The sequence below is a fragment of the Lonchura striata genome, chromosome 3 (assembly GCF_046129695.1).
Source record: "Lonchura striata isolate bLonStr1 chromosome 3, bLonStr1.mat, whole genome shotgun sequence".
NCBI lineage: Eukaryota > Metazoa > Chordata > Aves > Passeriformes > Estrildidae > Lonchura > Lonchura striata.
The window spans coordinates 23,694,846-23,712,578 of NC_134605.1; the positions used below are offsets into that span (position 1 = coordinate 23,694,846).

General features: G+C 49.9%; 2 protein-coding genes across 6 annotated transcripts in view; one reads left to right on the forward strand and one right to left on the reverse strand.

Moving 5' to 3' along the window:
• Positions 1 to 3,920, forward strand: part of PAK5 (p21 (RAC1) activated kinase 5) — a 162,207-nt gene extending 158,287 nt beyond the window's left edge. For all 5 annotated transcript variants that reach the window (XM_077781970.1, XM_077781971.1, XM_021540280.3 and 2 more), the window contains 2 exons: positions 1,044 to 1,178; positions 1,770 to 3,920. In XM_077781970.1, the coding sequence (XP_077638096.1) occupies positions 1,044 to 1,178; positions 1,770 to 1,925 (291 nt within the window). In that variant the 3' untranslated portion in view covers positions 1,926 to 3,920. The remainder of the gene's footprint in view (positions 1 to 1,043; positions 1,179 to 1,769) is intronic.
• A 2,999-nt stretch (positions 3,921 to 6,919) lies between these two features.
• LAMP5 (lysosomal associated membrane protein family member 5) lies at positions 6,920 to 16,990 on the reverse strand. Its single transcript, XM_021540283.2, has 6 exons — positions 16,729 to 16,990; positions 16,281 to 16,453; positions 15,970 to 16,101; positions 15,785 to 15,890; positions 14,191 to 14,379; positions 6,920 to 8,062 (listed from the first exon to the last, which is right to left on the reverse strand). The coding sequence occupies exons 1-6, from the start codon at positions 16,766 to 16,768 to the stop codon at positions 7,884 to 7,886; spliced, it is 819 nt and encodes a 272-aa protein (XP_021395958.2). The 5' UTR covers positions 16,769 to 16,990; the 3' UTR covers positions 6,920 to 7,883.
• Between the last annotated feature and the right edge of the window lie 743 nt (positions 16,991 to 17,733).

Sequence of the window (17,733 nt, forward strand, 5' to 3'; positions counted from 1 at the left end):
CCTAGGGACAGAGCTGCTGCCTGAGAGGAGCAGCTGCAGAGCTCAACCAGGACACGGTGTGTTTACACACAGCTTCACATACACACACCTATACAGAATCTTGACCTCTAGAAATAGAGATTGACACAGGGAAGGGGAGATGAGCTGAGCAGAAGATGCTCCATCCTCACACTGCTCTGGCACGGCACAGTAAGAGCACCCTGCAGGCACTGCTCTCCACCCAGGATCTGTGCTGTTGTAGAAGACATTCCAAAGATAATAGCATCAACTATTATTAGCCCATTAATAGCTTAGAGGGATTATAAAGTGGCTGAACTTAGGGCTGCATTAAGTTTCCCCACTAGAAGGGAAAGGGGGAAAAAGGATTTAAGCTAAAGGGTAGTGTTGGCAAAAGAGCAAAAAACAGAATTAATTGGCCCTGGCTGTATTTGGGTTGGCAAATGACAGGAATTACAGTCATCAGAGGACTGGGATTCTGGAGCAGCTCTGCAGCAGGCCAGGACTAAGAAAAAAAATTTTTTTGTTTGAGCTGGGGCTGAATCACTTTCCAAAGGTCCTATATAATGCGCCACCTGTGCTGGCTGTAAACAAGCCTGGGTGTAGTGGTGGTTGCATTTGCCTTGGGGTGTTGAATGGAGTAGTTCCCGTAGTCTTTAAGCTTCAGGGGAATAGAGTAAGCGATTTCACAGCAGCTGAAGTGTGCCCTGCTCTCCAGCAGCTGCAGAGCCAGCCTGGGGGTGCACATCAGTGCAGCTGGAATGCAGGGCAGCAGGACACAACCTCTCCAAGGCGTGGAGCTTCCAGTGGGCAGCCAGCTACAGACCCTGGTTTGTAAGCCCCTGCTAGTGTGTTCTGTCAAGGCACTCACTGCTCAGAAGGAAAGTCATGGTTGGCTGGGTAAAAAAGAAAACTGGATGGTGCTGGATGGGCTGTCCAGACTGCTGGCTCGGCGGGCAGCAGCAGGAGCCAGCACCGGGCTCTGCACAGTCCCCAGTGCGGAGCCTTCTGGCCAGCAGTGCCCGTGAGCCCTGTGTGTGTTCCAGGTGGACATCTGGTCCCTGGGCATCATGGTGATCGAGATGATCGATGGGGAGCCCCCGTACTTCAACGAGCCGCCACTGCAGGCCATGCGCCGCATCCGGGACAACCTGCCGCCCCGCGTGAAGGACGTGCACAAGGTCAGCCTTCTCTGGCACTGGGGCTTGGCACAGGCCCGTGGGCAGTGACGCTGGAGGCACATACCTGCCTGCCCAAACCTCACGTCCATCTCTAAGGGGACACCTTGAGCAGTGGGTCCCATACAGGACTCCTGTGGGGAGGAAGTGAAGCTAAAACTTTCAGCCATGGCCTCGTTTGTGCCTGACCCTGGCACTGCTTTTGCAGCCAGTGATGGCAAAGGGAGCTGGGCACAGCCTCACGCTCCCTGTGCTCCCCACCCTGCCCAAGGACCAGAGCAGCCCAGCTCATTGGCCCTGCTGTAGGTGGGTTGGTACATCCACGTGAGGTGCCAAAGCCTTTGGGCATCTCCCAGTTATGGTGTGTTTCCATCAGACCTGGGCCCTCAGCCTACCTTAATGCTGTTCTGCACCCCAGTTGATACCCAAATACTCCAAACATCAGCAGAGACCCACTGCCCTTCTGCTCAGCACAGCTATTGCAGTAGGCAAGAGCAGAGTGTCCCTTTCCTTCCCAAAAAAACAACATGCACAGAGCCAGCACAGCTGGAAGGGGGTGTTTTTCCCACCCCTAATGCCAGTGTGGTGTTTCAGGTCTCCTCGGTCCTCCGGGGCTTCCTGGACTCGATGCTGGTGCGGGAGCCCTCGCAGAGAGCCACGGCACAGGAGCTGCTGAGACATCCCTTCCTCAAGCTGGCTGGGCCCCCTTCCTGCATCGTGCCCCTCATGAGGCAGCACAGGCACCACTGAAGCTTTTTGGGAAGGGGTCAGCGCAGAGCCTGGCTCGCGGCACGCGGGATCCGCAGGCAGGGAGGAGGAAAGCCTCGAGGAGGAAAGCAGCCCTGTGGAAACGCCGCATGTACAGAGAACCCCAAAGGCCGGGCAGTGCTCCCTGCTCCCGCCGTGCCAAGGACAGGAGCAGCCCCGGCCCCGCTGCGCCAGGCTCCGCGCTCCCAGCACCGCGGCTGTGCGCCGGCCGGGCCGGGGGCACCGAGCACCAGCCGGGGAAACGTAACACAACCTGAGTGGAACAGCTGAACTTCACTGCAGGCTGCGGCACTTCTGTTTCAGAAGAACACTTTTCTGACAAAGCAAAGCACTTTTTAATCTCGGTCAGAGCAGTGCAATGTATTTTGCAAGAAGTTTGTAATTTTCTGTACAGTACGTTTTGATAACTTGCAGTACTTTGTCATGTAACTGTTGTGTTAGTTAAGTAATAAGTGTAACTTAGCGAGCAAGAATTTGAGAAGAAGTTTCCTACTTTTTTTAACCCTTTTGAAAACAGAAAAAAAAAAAAAAAAAAAAAAAAAAGAAACCACAGCCACCTTTCCACCTTTAGGAAGTTGTAAGTTTTTCAGAGTTCCCGTAGGGTGAAGAGGGTGCTCATCCTGCCCTAACGGCAGCTGGAAGAGCCAAGGATAGCTGATTGTGGCAGAAGTGCCTGGCTTGGGGCACTTGGTGACAGTGGCAGCCCCAGCCCAGCCATGGTCAGGGTCTCCCCTGTGCCCCCTGGCTGGGAGCCCTGTCCAGCCTTGGCCCAGGGGGCTCCCAGCCTGGGCTGATCCCTCTTTGTTCGTGCCACCACAAGGCCAGTTCTGCCACCACAGCGGCCTCCATGATTTCTGTCACGCTCTGGCACTGGAGAGGGAGAGCAGGAGCTCCTCCTCCCACCCCTGCAGGATCCCCAGAGCTCAGGCAGAGCCGTGGGAGGGAGGGATGGGATGGGTTGGGATGTGCTGCCATAGAGGAGAAGTCGTGCTGCTGTCTAGACCTTTCTGAATGTTGATGCAACAGTTGACTACTGCGGTACAATTTTGTGTTATTTGTTGGATGACTTTGCATGTTAACTGTAAGCCTAAATAGATTTGCCTTTAAAATTTTTAGAAGTGCTTCATAATTATTTCAATGATAAACTAATTTTATTTATTGATGATTAGTTGTTTTTAATTATGTATAATACAAAAGCCATGTTTTTAAAGTTTGTTTTTTTTTTCTTACTGACCTCATTTTATGGTATCTTTAAGAACCACAAAGCCAACTTTGTGAAAACACAGTTTCTTTCTTAATATGAAATTTCATTGTTAATTAATTGTTATTTATTGTAGTAAATCATAACCAAACATCTAAATCTGGCAGGAGCTGTTGCTTAAAGATCTTCCTCTGGGAGAAAAGAGTTGCCAATAGTAAAGAAGCTCCTTTAGTTCTGCCCTTAAAGAATATTTGGAGGGAGAGAAGCAATTTTAAAAAAAGGAAAAAGGAGATAAGGATGATCTGGAACATGGAATAGCTGTTCTTATACCAGTGTCTTATCCCCAATGCTCTCTCTCCCTACCCCTGTTTGCACATTTGAAGAAGACACTGAAGAAAAGGTGTTTGGCTCCCAGAGCCCACCCAGCAGGGAGCACCCCCAGCCTCCCAGGGCTCTCTTTTGTAGTCTTGACAACTCAGGAAACCAGGCTGCACCAGTCCAAGCAACAGCACAACTTAGTACTAGCTACAAAATTACCTTTTTTAACCATCTTTGAATAAAAAAGGGGGCTGGTGGGAGTTTTTTCTTCAATATTCAGCACATTTGAGGCTGTATAAGTCAAGAATTTTCTGCAACTTTCTTATCATTAGATACTTTAAGCAGTGTTCATCAAGTTTACTGAGAGTTTTGTCGATTTCAAAGGGGTTTATTTTGTGAACACCAGCTACTGGTGAGACAAATGCACATGCAAGTTAAATAAATTAATTAATAAACACTTTAAGTTTCAGTGTGGTATTCTGTTCCCCATGCCTTTTTTCTACTTTATAGATTTGACTCAGTTCCACAGTACTGGACCAAGCAGATAAAGAAAAAAATGTTCATATATCTGTATATATACACACATATGAATATATATATATATATATATATATATATATACAAGATACACGTGTACAATACACATACATATATATAAATAGTGATTTATAGAGCTGCCTCAAGTGATTTCTAAGTGTCATTGCATTTCCACCTTCCTTTCTCTATCCCCTAAATAATCCCTTTCTTTTTTTGCCTTACACATCTCTAATTTTTATCTCTCAGCTGTTGATCTCTCACAGCTACTGACAGCAATTCTTCCCACTTTCCCCAGCAGCACCAGTCACCTGATGAATCTACAATGTTATTTGCTATCTTCAAGCCTTACAAATGAGGATTTCTATTACTTTTGGTTTCTGACATCAGTAAATACTTGAAAATACACTGAAAAAATGTAATGCCATGACCTAAAAACAAATAAATAAGGCATGTGAAGAGCATCCATTCACTCACAAGCTGAGGCCACGCTCCAGGTATGGTGGGATATTCCAATGAAATGATTCCCACCTGTAACTAAGGAACAATGGCTATTTCTGAGCTCACAGTTCTAAAACTACTCCCAGATACTCCTAACTTTAGTAGCAGAGGCCAGGACATTTACTGGCTATGTCAGCCCCCTCCTCAGCAATACATCAGTAATTTATAATTAAAGTTCTAATCACAAGTACTCTGTAAGTCATTAGCAGCTGCTTTAGTAAGTGCCTAATTATTACAGGTCCTCACAGAGCTCAGTGGGGTGATAAGGTGTATTTATCCACCTTCTACTGCTGTGTTCGTAAACATCTATAAAGCAAAGCTTTCAATTTGCAGCTCACCCATAAAAAGCCACCAATAAATGAAAGCTAAATACAAAATTAAATCACAACAAAGTGCTGCAATCCTGAAGATGCTGCTGCAGTTTGACAGGCTGGAGTGAAGCTGGACATAATCTCTCTCGTAAATAATTTTTCATAAATAGGCTTGAAAAGCTTAAAGCAGTGGAGAATTCAGATCAATTGTAGTAAATTGAGCAAAAGGATGGGGAGAATGAAAAGATTTAAAAAGTTTTCACCCAAAACTTAAATAACTATTTTTAAACCAAGATACATCAGTATGGGACACACATTTTTACTGAGACTAAATTATTGTTTCTTTTTCCTTTCTTCCCCAAAAAGCAAAAACATTTCAGTCCAACAAAAAAAAATATTTTCTGTCAGTTCAGAAAAATAAGAAATTAGTTAGTGCATTCCTGGAATTGTGTTCCTAATAGCTTACAGACACACTCACCCCCTGAAGGTGCTGCCAGGGGCTTCCAAAGGGAAACCCTCATCTGACATGAAAAGGAGCAGAAGCTCTTCAAGCAGGCATAGGAGCAGCATCAGCTTTTGGGGGGGTTGTCCCCATCCAATGGCCAATGCCACAACCTCAGTGCTCTGGGGTCAGGCAGGGACAGTCCCTGTGAGTGCCCTGACAAGGTCAGCGCAGGATGCATTAATGACAGTTCACAGAGGCCACCATAATCAGCCTTTTCCATCTTAAGTCCATGAAGATCTTTGGGAGCATCTCCTTGTTACAGCAGGCAGGTCTTGCTCACGTGCTGAACAGGAGAAGCCACACCAAGGGACTGAAACCCACCAGCAGCCTTCCCTGGACAGGCACAGCCACCTCCCAGAGCAGCCTGGGCACGGTGTCCCCAGCCACTGCCTCTCCTGCACCCACACTCAGCAGCTCAGCCACACCCCAGGTCCTGCTGCCCTCAGCAGCTCCATGTGAGCCCCCTGAACTTCCCCCTCTTCCAAGGGAGGAAGCCAGCCAGGTAGGAATGTCCTCGGAGTGACTGGGATGGCTGCAGATGGGTGCATTCTCCCACCTTTCCCACAGCCCCTCGCCAGAATGGCCTATCCAGGAGACAAATGGCAGCGAGGGGCTCCTCTGGCATCTGCAGCTCAGCTGTTGGCTGCCTTTTTCTATTGGGTTATTCTTTGGGAGGTCACAGTGGCAGATGTGCCTGGCTGATGGGAGCTGCCTGGGAGAGCCTTCCTGGCCCCAAGGCAGACAAGGGTGAGGCAGGACAAAGCTCCTCTCTATTAAGGATGAACCTTTAATCCTTTTACTCACCCTCCTGCTACCTCTGGCTTTTTCTAACTGCCTCTAAAGGAACCTTTTCTTTTGTTTTTTAATTACCAGCTTATTGTAGGCAGTGACACTTGGTCAGTCTAAAGCTCACCCAGGACCCTTTCACTGCAGTTCTAAAGGAAAAGGGCAAAGCCATGATCATCATTAGTGTCATAATTTTGCTTTTTGCATCCAAATGAGAAAACAGCTGAGCACAGCACAGAAATGAGACCAGGAATAAGGCAGGACTAAGGGCTTATGCTGCATCCACCTTCATCAAAAAAATCATAAATTTTGGAGGACACTACAGCATTAAAGAACAGTTAAAGTTTCTTCTCTTGCTTTTTTCCAACATTGAAATTACTATTTTTCTTTGATTGAGTTTTAAGCTGAAAGAAAACAATCAACCTCTGTTTGAATCAAATTGGTTTAAGAACAAGGAAGTGTTTTCCATACCCTAAATTGACACAAGGCCTGGACTAACTCCTGCTGAGGTAACAACTGGAGCCAGGTGGAGTCAAAAGGCTCAGTGGGAACCGGACTGTACCAGAATAAAACAAATCACTGCCAACACAACACACAGGAAAAACAACTGAGAGAGAAGAAAATTAGGGTCAACCAACAAGTCAGAGAATACTGACCCACCACTGTGTCTTCACCAAGCTGTTTGCAGCACAGTCACTGCTGGAAATAAATCCTATATGTGCCATCCACTCAGATGATGCATTTGCGTTCTGATTCCATTGGTACCATGGAGTGAGTACAAAGCATTACATCATTTCAAATTAAGAAGGCAAATCAAGCATTATGTATGTACATGTTTTAATTCATTTTAAAAATTGTCTACATTTAAGGATAAATTTCAAGGGTTCCCTTATATTATTTCTGTTACAGTAGATTATACCTGAATAATGTGCATAGTAGCTTTAACATTACTGTTTTCTTTTTCTCTTTTTTTTGTTTTGTTGTGAAAATTATCAGTTGCAGGTAGCAATGTAACATCTCAACCACAATCACAATACGTGCAGGATGCCCAGCCAGAAGCATTTCTCAGTTGACTTGCAGTAGCACGGCACTTTATAATTTGTGTATCACTTTTTTTTTTTTTTTTTGTAAGTTTAGTTCAGATGTGGCTCAAGAAGCAAAAACAAACTTTCTTCATTCAGTCTCAAGTGTGGGGTCAGCTCACAGCTGTGATCTGCTCCACTGGAATTACTGACCATGAATTTTTTTTTTTTTCCCCAGAGCACACCTGCATTTGCCTCCATGCTTTTCTTAACATGAGTGCAAACTAGGGGATGTGATTTGAGTCCCTTCATTAGAGGGCCTGAATGAGCCCTGTGCAATGGCTCTGTCTCCCAGCCCTGCTTCCTGCATGGACAGGAGCATGGAGGGCTGAATGCTCCAAAGGTGATGCAGGGGGAGGTAAGAACCTCTTGAGATGGGGAAAAGGGAAAAAATAAATAAAACAAGAAAGCTAATAGTGCTCCCAGTGTGAAACTCTGACATGTGAAGCATTTCTGTTTCCAGATGATCAGTCTAGCTGCTTAAAGAAGGTATTCAAACCACCTACAGACATCTCAGACACTAAGTCTCCTTACAGAGTCTGTGTTAAAGCCAAGCCCTAGCCAGAGTGTCTCCATTAAATACTCAGGATTAGGTGCTGTGAATACCATCCCTTGCCTCCCCCAGAACCTTTCCTCACCCACAGAAAAAAGTGCTTTTGCTTTTTCTACCTGATAAACGCTCGGGTTGCTCGGTCCTGCGCCCTATCCCATGTGTTTGTACTGAGATCTGTCCCGAGGGATCTGCACCTGGCTGGCTGTCAGCTTGTGGTGGATGTGGTAGATGCCAAGGGTAATCACGATAACCAGCCCCAGGATCAGCCCCAGGATCAGGGGCAGGGTTTCTTCCAGCTGCTCCCTCTGGTCCACCGGGCACTTGTGTTCTGCAGGGGAAGAAAGAGGGGAAAGAGGGACATGGCTGAGACTCTGCAGGGGAAGAGAGAGGGGAAAGAGGGACGTGGCTGAGATGCTGTGAGCTGTGCTGCCTGCAGCTCCCCAGTCACGGCTCCGTGCAGGACGGAGCGGCCGCAGCTGCCCACGGAGCCTCGGGGAGAAAATCAATTACTTTGGAGCAAAGTGGAATCACTCACAACACAGGGAGAGGCTACATCTATCAAACCAGCCCACACACTGGAAAAACACTTCCATGCCCATAAGCTCAGCCCTCTGTGCCACACACCAATGGCCTTGTTGGGAATGGGGCAGCTGAAGTCTGAGTTTCCTGAGCCGAAGAGCTGCTTTGTTGATTTAGGCAGAGTGTCTGGAGAGGCCTCAGCATCAGTAAGGCTTTAATTCTGCACCAGACTCACCCTGCACATCATCCAGAGAGTCTCCCTCTACCTGCAAGTTGGCAGAGGTCCAACAGCACTGCTGCCCCTCTCCATTAGCTCCCCATAGGAATGGCACCAGCCCTGGCACAGCACAGGGCTGTGTCTGTGTCAAAGAGCACCCCAGCACCCCACATGGTCCACCAAATACACCAAAGGAGCAGCAGAAGCAACATGAGCCCTGCCAGTGTTCTTGTCTCTGACTGGTGAGTCTCTGCCATAGCCTAATAAACCACTAGAAAATAGTGATACAATGGGAAAATACTTTTTTGTTGAGCTTGGAAAGGCCACTAAGGTCAGGAAACATGGTACACTGGTAATCCTGGCCCAGCTCCCTTACACTTCCAGAGTCTACTACAGACCAGAGTGACAGGGTCATGATGCACATTTTTCCCCAGAGGATTGCTGCTTCTCCACGCTGATGGACAGGCAGGGTCCATGCTGCTGAGTTGGGGCTGCCAGGCTAAAAAGAAGAAAAATGCCAGTTTTGGGGGGAAAAAAAGATATGTGATACAGGAAGGACAATTCTCTGGCTCATGTTCTTCATTGTATTAGAAACGTGATGAAAACAATGACAACTTTAAGGAAAACAAAAAGGGAAAATAGAAAAGCTGTGTGTTAGATGAGTGAATACAATAAAGACTGTCCAGATGGGTCCCCCAGGCAGCTGATTGCAGAGATCTGCAATAACCACGAAGAGCAAACGCTCCACAAATCTAACAGCATGTGGCAAAGAGCAGGAGAAACCCAGAGACCCCCAGGCCCAGGCAGGAGGTGACAGGAGGGACCCATCTCCGGTGGTGCCGGCACCTCCAGGAGCTTCACTGCTCCTGAAGTGCAGCCTCCTCCCAGTGATGGCATCAGGAAACATTTCAAGCTGTAAATGAGGTAAAACAAAAAAAAAAAAGCAAAAGTGGAACGTTGTCTAACACAAAAGAACATCCTTTTCAGTTCCAGTTGCTCACTGTTTCACCAGAGGAGTGATTAATCACCCGGACTGTGGCAAAGGCAATTCAGCAATTGCTGCAATGCAGGGGTTTTGTTTGTTTGTAGTAAGGAGAATGGGGGGAGAAATCCTAATGATTACTTAGCTCCCAAAATTGGGTTTCTAGTGCTCTGTGGAATTGTTCCCAGTTTTGGATGCCAAGGCCCAAGCAGCTCACAGGGACACAAGCCCAGGCTGAGCTGACTGCAGGAAAAGCCACTCACAGGGCAGTGCTGTGGGGCCAGGGGTGCTTTGACCCCTCTCCCCACAGGTACAAAGCAGCACCGTTCCCATGGGAAGCTCCAGGAGTTCCTGTGCACCCCCCACATGGCTGCAGACAGAAAGTACTGAGGTGCCAATGAGCAGGAGATCACTGTGGCTGGACACTGATTTTTGCTTAGGAAGTGGCTTAGCTGAAACCAAACAGAAGATGGAAAGAAAGCTGCTGGAAACCCAGCTGAGAGGATTCCCAGTGCTCAAACACACCGGGTTTTCCACACCTTTCCCTAAAGAGGAATACTCCAGGAGAATGGGCTGGATGTGGGGGACTGCAGCCAGTGGAGAAGGCAAAGCTGAAAGCACCAGTGCAGAAAAAAGACCCAGCTCTAAAGTACCCACTTGTAACATTTGAATTCCACCAAATTTTGCCAAAGCAAACCGGCTGCAGGACACAAAACACGCCAGACGCTGTGGCCAGGGATCCGTGGTCCATATCAAGCCACAGCTGTGTTTAAGGGCCTATGTCACGACTCAAAAAGGTGTCAGCTCCTGCAAGCAACCAAGGAAGAGCATTCTTTATTGTGACACAATTTTAACAGGATTAAAATAAAATAATAAAGAAAGCCAACAGGCAGGAGAAGAAAACAGCACCAAGCAAAGCTGTCAGTCTCCAGCAGCACATCCCCAAACCCAGCTGGACCTACTGCACCTCTGCAGCTGCCTCTGCCCTACCCACACCTTCTCCTTGCCAAAAACATCCATTTTCTCCTTTTGGAGCAGACCACCAAAGCCTGGGCTCTTTGGAGACTGCAGGGGGAATGGGAATGGGGGGACCCAGTATGGAGGCACTGGGAAGTGCAAAGTACAAACACATCTGCAAGAGAAGTGAGGCTCTCTGGGTGCTCACTTCTAGGAGGATGAATTCTCTATTTTAACATTAATATCATGTTAATCCACATAATTTTTTACGATGAATAAAAATACTTTCACATTTATAACAAGATACTTTAACATTTATACAGCATTTTTCACCCCAGGAATTAAAATGAAGCATTTTTCACCCCAAGAATTCAAAGCAAAGGCAATGAGGTCCACAACCTGGCAGGGCAGCAGGCAGGCAGCAGGTATCATTCCTGCTCCATCAGCACAGGAAAAGGCAAAGGGGGAACAGGAGTGGAGAAGGCTTTGCATAAAATCCATGGCAGACAAATTTGGACCTTCAACCCCCTCAAGTATGGTTAGGTTGATGCTTGACAAAAGAAGAACCACTGCACTGGGAAAAATTACGATTTCAAAATTAATGACCCTCAGGAAAACAGCCCTTTCTGTCAAATTTTCCCAAGTATTTTGCTCCAGGTCACAGGGATCTCATCATTTCCCAAATTACCGGGGTATACCCTCAGTCCAGGGAAGCAAGAAGGTCCCTGGCAAAAAAGAGGCATTTCAGGCGATGCTGGGAACTCTGCATCGTCCCGAACACGGCGGGGCCACCCCTTTGCCAGGGTGGTGTCACCCAGTCCCTGCCCCGTGCAACACCCGCTGCAGATGGATACAACGGAGGTGTTCAGGTACATTCCTCGCCGTTCCTTTGTGCTGTGCCTCCTCCCAGGCTCACGTACTACCACGGTTTCTATGGTGAGCGCTCACCCAATTCCAGTACCGGGCTGTGAAACCACCTAAGAGCCCATTCTCCTCTTCCAGAATCCTTCTGCGGCACAAAACCCGGCAAAGGCCCAACGCCCTCCCGCAGGCAGCGGCAGGAGCCCGAGCATCAGCACCGGTATTGCCCAAAGGGGTGGAGAAACAGCTCCGCTGTGTCCGGCATGACAAGGTTCCCCAGATTTTGAGATGGGTGTTTGTAAGTAAACACTTAAAACAAGCAAATAAAGAAATAAGGATCGGGTGCTTTTTAGAAAGTGGCTGCATGCCTTGGGGCAAAGGACCCTTGAGAAAATGTGGCCCTCAAGTGGGAGGTCACAGCTCCCTCTGAGCCACTCCAGGATCCCGGTCTCTGATTATCAGGTGTTGTATCCCTTTGTATTAGTATTTTTCATTGTATTGACTTATATTCACATTTTTAGATGTAAAATCAAACGAGCTGACAGTTTCTCTGGGGTTCTTTTCTCAGTTTAAATCTTCTCCCACCCTCTTGATCCAGCTCTCATTTTACTCATCTTCTAAGCTGAAAAACGTATATACACTTTCCCTATTAAAATAAGTTAGTAAACTCTGAATGAAAAAAAAAAAAACACTCTGCTGCTTCTCTATTGAAAAATAAAAATGTAAATAAATAAATGTGGGCTTGTGAAAGTTGGAAGCAGTGTCTCAAAAAAAAAAAAAAAAAATCACTCTAGCACATGAATTTAAGAATTTAAAAAAACAAAAGACCATCCAATCATTGCCTACAAGGTTTTTAATCTATCCCTACCAGGACACTGTCAGGAGTAATGAAGAAACCTTTCTCCCATTTCTCTGTGGGAAAAGGGCCTCAACCCTCCTGCATCTTGGTGGTTCTTCTGTTCTAGCAGGTCTCTTTCTCTACTCCGAAATATTTTAAAATGTTCTGTAGCTTGTTCATAATTAATAGGAATTTTACCTAATGGGAAATTAATGAAGCAAAAAGGAGAAGGCTAATTACTATAATTTGAGATTGGCAGCGATTCTCAGACCCCACAAAGGATCCTGTTCTGCCATGTGTGTGCCAAGGACAAGCTCAGCTGGAGGGGAAGTGCTGCTGGTAGAGCAGCAGTGCCCTGGATGGAGCTCCATTGATAAATCACCTCCCAGGACTTCTGACCACCCCTCCAGGTGCTCTCTGCTGGTTAACTTCTAGTGGAATTCAACAAAAAGGAGTGTAATTGGATAAATGGGAGCAACAACTACAGAAAACCCCATTGAGCTTGACAAAGAGAGAAGCCATTCCTCTGGAGGAGGAATTCCCTCCATGTGTTTAAAGACTGCTAAACCAACACCATCTCTTTGTGTGCTGGAAAAAAGAAAAGCCCACCAAACTACAGCAACAAAAGAGAAAACAAAATAGAAACAAGTTTGCTGCCTGACAGGAATAAGCATATCACAAAAACAGCAGGTAGGTTCCTTTGGCAGTGAGCCCCGAGTTTGGTTGTTTTAACTGGGAGCACTAGGACTTCACGAGTTTGATATCATGGAGACACAGACTTGCATATTTTAAACACACTGTTCTCAGCCCTTAAGGTCTGCCCAGCCCAACCCTGAGTGCAGGAATCCTGGATCCACAGGAGGAAAAAAGAGGGTAAAGCTACGCCAACAAAAAAAATGACATCAAACTATTAAGTTTTATTTTTTTTCTCCCTGTAAATCTAAGAAAAATGTGGTACTACCTTGATACAAAAACATCCTGCCCACGGGTAAAACCTACTCAGTATTGCACTGGCTTTGCCATGAGTAATTCAGCCAGGCAGAGCTCTGCCAGAGCCAGCACATGCAACAGCATGAATTTATGACATTAGTGAGAGGATGTGAGTCGTGAGTGCAGTCCCTCAGCTCTGCAGTCAGTGCTGGGCTTTTATTGTGTTCCAAAATATTTCCCACATGCAAAATAATAAAGCTCCACCTTTTTAATGCTAGGCTTGAATACCACCATTTTCTAACTCATTATTAAAAGAGTTGGCCATTACACATTTTATTTGCACCTGGTTACAATAACAGGCTTCACTAATTTCTGTGCTAGGGCAGCACTGTGAAATTGGACTGACCTGACCTAATCCAGGTATGACTACACTGCCTCATTCAACCTGATGGGAAAACCAAGGGGCAGCCAGGGATGAGGAGCACCATGGGTTCCTTGGGATAAAGGAAGCTGAAACTGCAGGAATCCCGTCCCATGGCAGCATTGCTGCGGACTCCAGTGCAACCCTTTGATACAAAGGGCATGTTTTAACTCAAGTTTTTTTTTCTCCACCATGGATGTTAAAGAATCCCATAAGCAGAATGGCATCCCATGTGTTTGGTGCTCAAGGAGCTTCACTGAAGTCCCTGCTACGCTTCCTTCCCCTCACAAGGGGCATTAATCAAACAGAAGCCAGGAACGTGCACCCCCATTGTTCCCTGCCACTGCAGCAGCCCTAAGAAGCTCCTGGGGCTGTGCTGAAGCATTTTTCTGCTGCAGAGGGTTTTTTTCAGCCTTGCAGGGTTCCCCAGGGATGCTGCACTGGAGCTTTCTGGCAATCTGACTCTACAAGTCCTAACACAAGCCAACATACATACAATGATAGCCCATGTTTTCACAGCTAGGCTGAATATGCAAAGCTTTTTGGGGGACCATGGAGACAAGGAATGTGTTGGAGGGACTGCAGGGAGCACTGGTAACAGACTGCAGACAGGGGAACGTTACTCTGGAATGGGTGGGACCCAAATTCCTTCAGTACATTGCAACATCCCCAAAGGCCGTGGCAGCATCAGCACCTCGGGGATGCAGGACGTGCCTTTGCCCGCTCCTTACCTTCACTGAAGACAAAATCCGCGGGAATGTCGAAGGGCTGGAGCCGCACTTCGGACAGCAGGAGCTGCACGGACTTCTGGTGGTCGCTGGAGACGAGGGAGATGGTCTGCTGCGCCTGGCACTCGTAGGACCGCCCGGCAGGGGTCACCAGGGCCGAGAGCCGGTGCGAGCTGGCTGTGTGCTTCCCGGCTGGCCAGGGGACACACACGGGTCAGCCCCGACCCCGAGGGGCCCCACGAACACAGGCAAGGAGCCGAGCGCGGGCGTGACACGGCCGGGGCGCAATGCGGCAGCAGCCGCGCTGCTGCTCCCACAGTGTCCTCCCGGGGTGGGACACCCCACACAGCCAGGGCAGCTCCCACACCGGGATCGCCTCCTGGAAGGGGAGCACACAGCTCCAGCACACGGAGCTGCTCCACGAGGTGCAGAGCTGGCTCCGCTGCCGCCCACTCCGCTCCCGTCACAGTGTCCGAGTCCATGAAGCGAAATGGTTCCCGCGCACAGACACTCGGGGTTCAGCCCGGGACTATGGCTGTACTCCCTGCATTTGGGAAACAACCATTTCTGAGGCTGCACTTGGGCTCTGAATCCAGGTGGGAAGGAGCAGTGCCATTGGGGACCACACCACAAAGCAAGACAGGCCATAAAGCCTTTCCTGAAAATACAACGGGACCGTTTCACCCAAGTATAAATTAGAGAAAATATTTTCCCATCACACCAAGCTTGTTTTGCAAGTGAAGACTGAATGCTGAGCCAGGTGGAATGAGGGGTGTCTTCCACTGCCCGCTTTTCCGCAGCCCTTTGTTCCCCTCCAGCAGCACAGAAAGGCAATCAGTGCTTCACATGGGCAGGGGCTGATGCGGCACGGCCAGCTCCGTGTTTTGGGGATTCAAACACTGGAAACACCAGTGGAAAAACAGCCCCAAAACCAGCATGCCCTATGGCAACAACTCTAAACACCCTACTCACTGGAGTTGGAAAATCCTGAGGGAGAATGATTTGAAAATGACAATATTATTTTTTCAATTCAAGACAACACATTTCTAAGCCGAAATGAAATAAAAACAAAATGAAAACCAAAAGAATGGAGACCCAGTGAGAAAAGAGGAGGCTGCTGTGTGAGGAGATGTGTAGGAGAATGATACTGATGTCAATCTCGGTTATCTTGGGGAACTGCTGCTTTCCCACCTATTGAACCATCATGAGGATTACCCTCAAAAACAATCTCCACCCAGGAAAGGAGACAAGCTTTTCCAGCCCAGGTGTCTCCCCCTCGGGCCCTGGGTCCCACAGGACAGCCCGGGCAGCACAGCAAACTGGCAGAGCTGGGCTCTCACTTCCCCGACAACCGCGGTGACTAAAAACAAGGGGAAAAAAAAAAAAAAAAAAAACAGCTGAGAAAAAAAAAAAAAAAAAAATTCTGCGGTTTAAGCCCGGCAGCTGGTCCCGGCTTTGTGGGGAGGATTTGGGGTTTCCTTTTTCCCGTAAGCTACATTTAGCGAACAGCCCACGGGGTGCTCCCCTCGCAGCCCGGCCCCGCGCTCGCTCGCCCGCCCGCGGGGATCTCCCTTAAACCCCGAGCCCGGGCGCTTACGGCTGACGGCATCCTTGAAGTAGGTGCGCTCGGAGCTGTCGTAGGTGAACTGGATCCGGCTGAGCTTCCAGGACGCCTCCGGGCCCCGGGACGTGTTGTGCCCCTCCTGCCGAGACAGGGCCGGTCAGGACCCCGCGGAGCCGCCGCAGCCCCGGCCCGACTCCCGGCGTGCGGGAAGCCCGTACCTTCAGGAAGGAGAGTTTGAGGGTGTACGCCTGGTCCAGCCAGGAGAGCTCCAGCTCCGACTCGTTCGTGCCGCACTTGCCCTTCATCTCGGCGCCCCGCGACAGTGGAATATCGGCTTGCTCCGTGATCAGCTGCAAGAGGGGAGCGGGGCTCAGCGGGGCGTCCCCCCGCACTGCCCCGGCTGAAAATCCTCGGAGGGAATAAAGGACTTGCCAAAAGTACCGGCAGATGTGTGCGTGTGTGTGTCCCCTGCCATCCCCGGTCCTGCAGGAGCCCCGGACCCCCCGGGCCGCCCCTGGCCCCCACTCACATCCACATAATTGCTGGCCCACACGTCGTACGGGACGATGAACTTGGCGGCGAATTCGGCCATGAGACACGTCGTCCGGTTTTCCCGCACCACGAAGATGTCCTTCTCGGGGTTAGGGGAGAGCCCGGAGAGGTTTTCAACTTCTTGCTCGGCGGCCAGGCGAGCCGCGGCGTCTGCGGGCACAGCGGGGCTGAGCGCCGGCAGCCCCGGGCCCGGCGCCTCCAGACTCTGCCTTTCACCCTAACACCCCCCGCCACCCCCGAGCCCGCTGGAGCAAGCTACTCTATCGCGACGGGGAGTTCCTGTCGCGACAGAGCAGGTGGAGGAGATGTGGCAGCCGGTGGTGGTGATGCGAGACCGGTGCCGTGACAGCACCGAGTCCGTCAGCGCCAGCGGCTGCCTGGTCGCGCCAGGGCTCCGTGTCGCGACTCGACACCCAGGTACTCACGCAAGATGAAAAGCAGCCCCGGGAGACGCCTCCTGGCCATCCTCCCTGCTCGATCCCGGCCTGGCCGCGGCTGCTGCAGCTACTCCTCCGAAAGGTCCGCCCCGGAGAAAATAAAAAAAAATTAAAAATAAAAAGGAGCGGGGGAAAAAAGCCGCACACCTCCTTTCTCAGGAGCCGCACAGGCTGCAAAAGCACTCTGCTGCGGAGTGGCGGGGAGGAGGGACGGGGAAAGTGTGTGGGTGTGCGGGGAGGAGGAGGAGGAGGGGAGATGCCGGCGGAGCTGATGGAGCGCCCACGCCGAGGGACGGGGCGTACGCGCAGCCGGGCAGGGAGGAGGGAAGAAGGGATTCCCCCCCTCAGGCGCCGAGGCAGCCGCGGAGAGGCTGCCGGGGATCCCCGCGGGGAGCTCGGGCCGCCCGACGCGCGGCTGGAGAGGAGCCGGGCTCACCCCGAGCGCTCCCCGCTATCCCGGCAGGGCCGGCGCCGAGAGCGGGGCCGGGAGCCCCTCGCTGCGGCGTTGTGCCGGCGGTCCCTGCTGGAGAGGCCGGCGGGATGGAGGAGGGGATACCTATTCCAGTGCCGGCTGCTCACGGAGCGTCACTAATTTCGGTGAAGGCGAACAGCTGCTCCGCGTGTTAATTTAGGAAGAAACGTGCAGTTATTTTTGTGTAGCAAGGTCGGAAGCAAACCCGCATCCTTCTGTGAACGGCCATCGACACACCTGGGCTCTAAGATGTGACAAACCACAACGCGCACCGTAACATAAAACCAACAGCCCCCCGAGGGTGCTTTTAAACAGAAACAACACCGCCCGTGCGGGGCGTTTTTGGCGGGGACAGGCAGGAGGTGCGCTCGGAGGTGGGACAGGTACCAGCTGAGCCGGGGCACTCAGGGCTTTGTCCCTGGCCGGGTTAAAGGTGCGAGACAGGCCCGGCGCTGAGCGGAGAGGGGGCTGAGAGCACGGGGGCTGCCCGCCCCCTGCCCTGCCGCCTCCGGGCCCCCTCA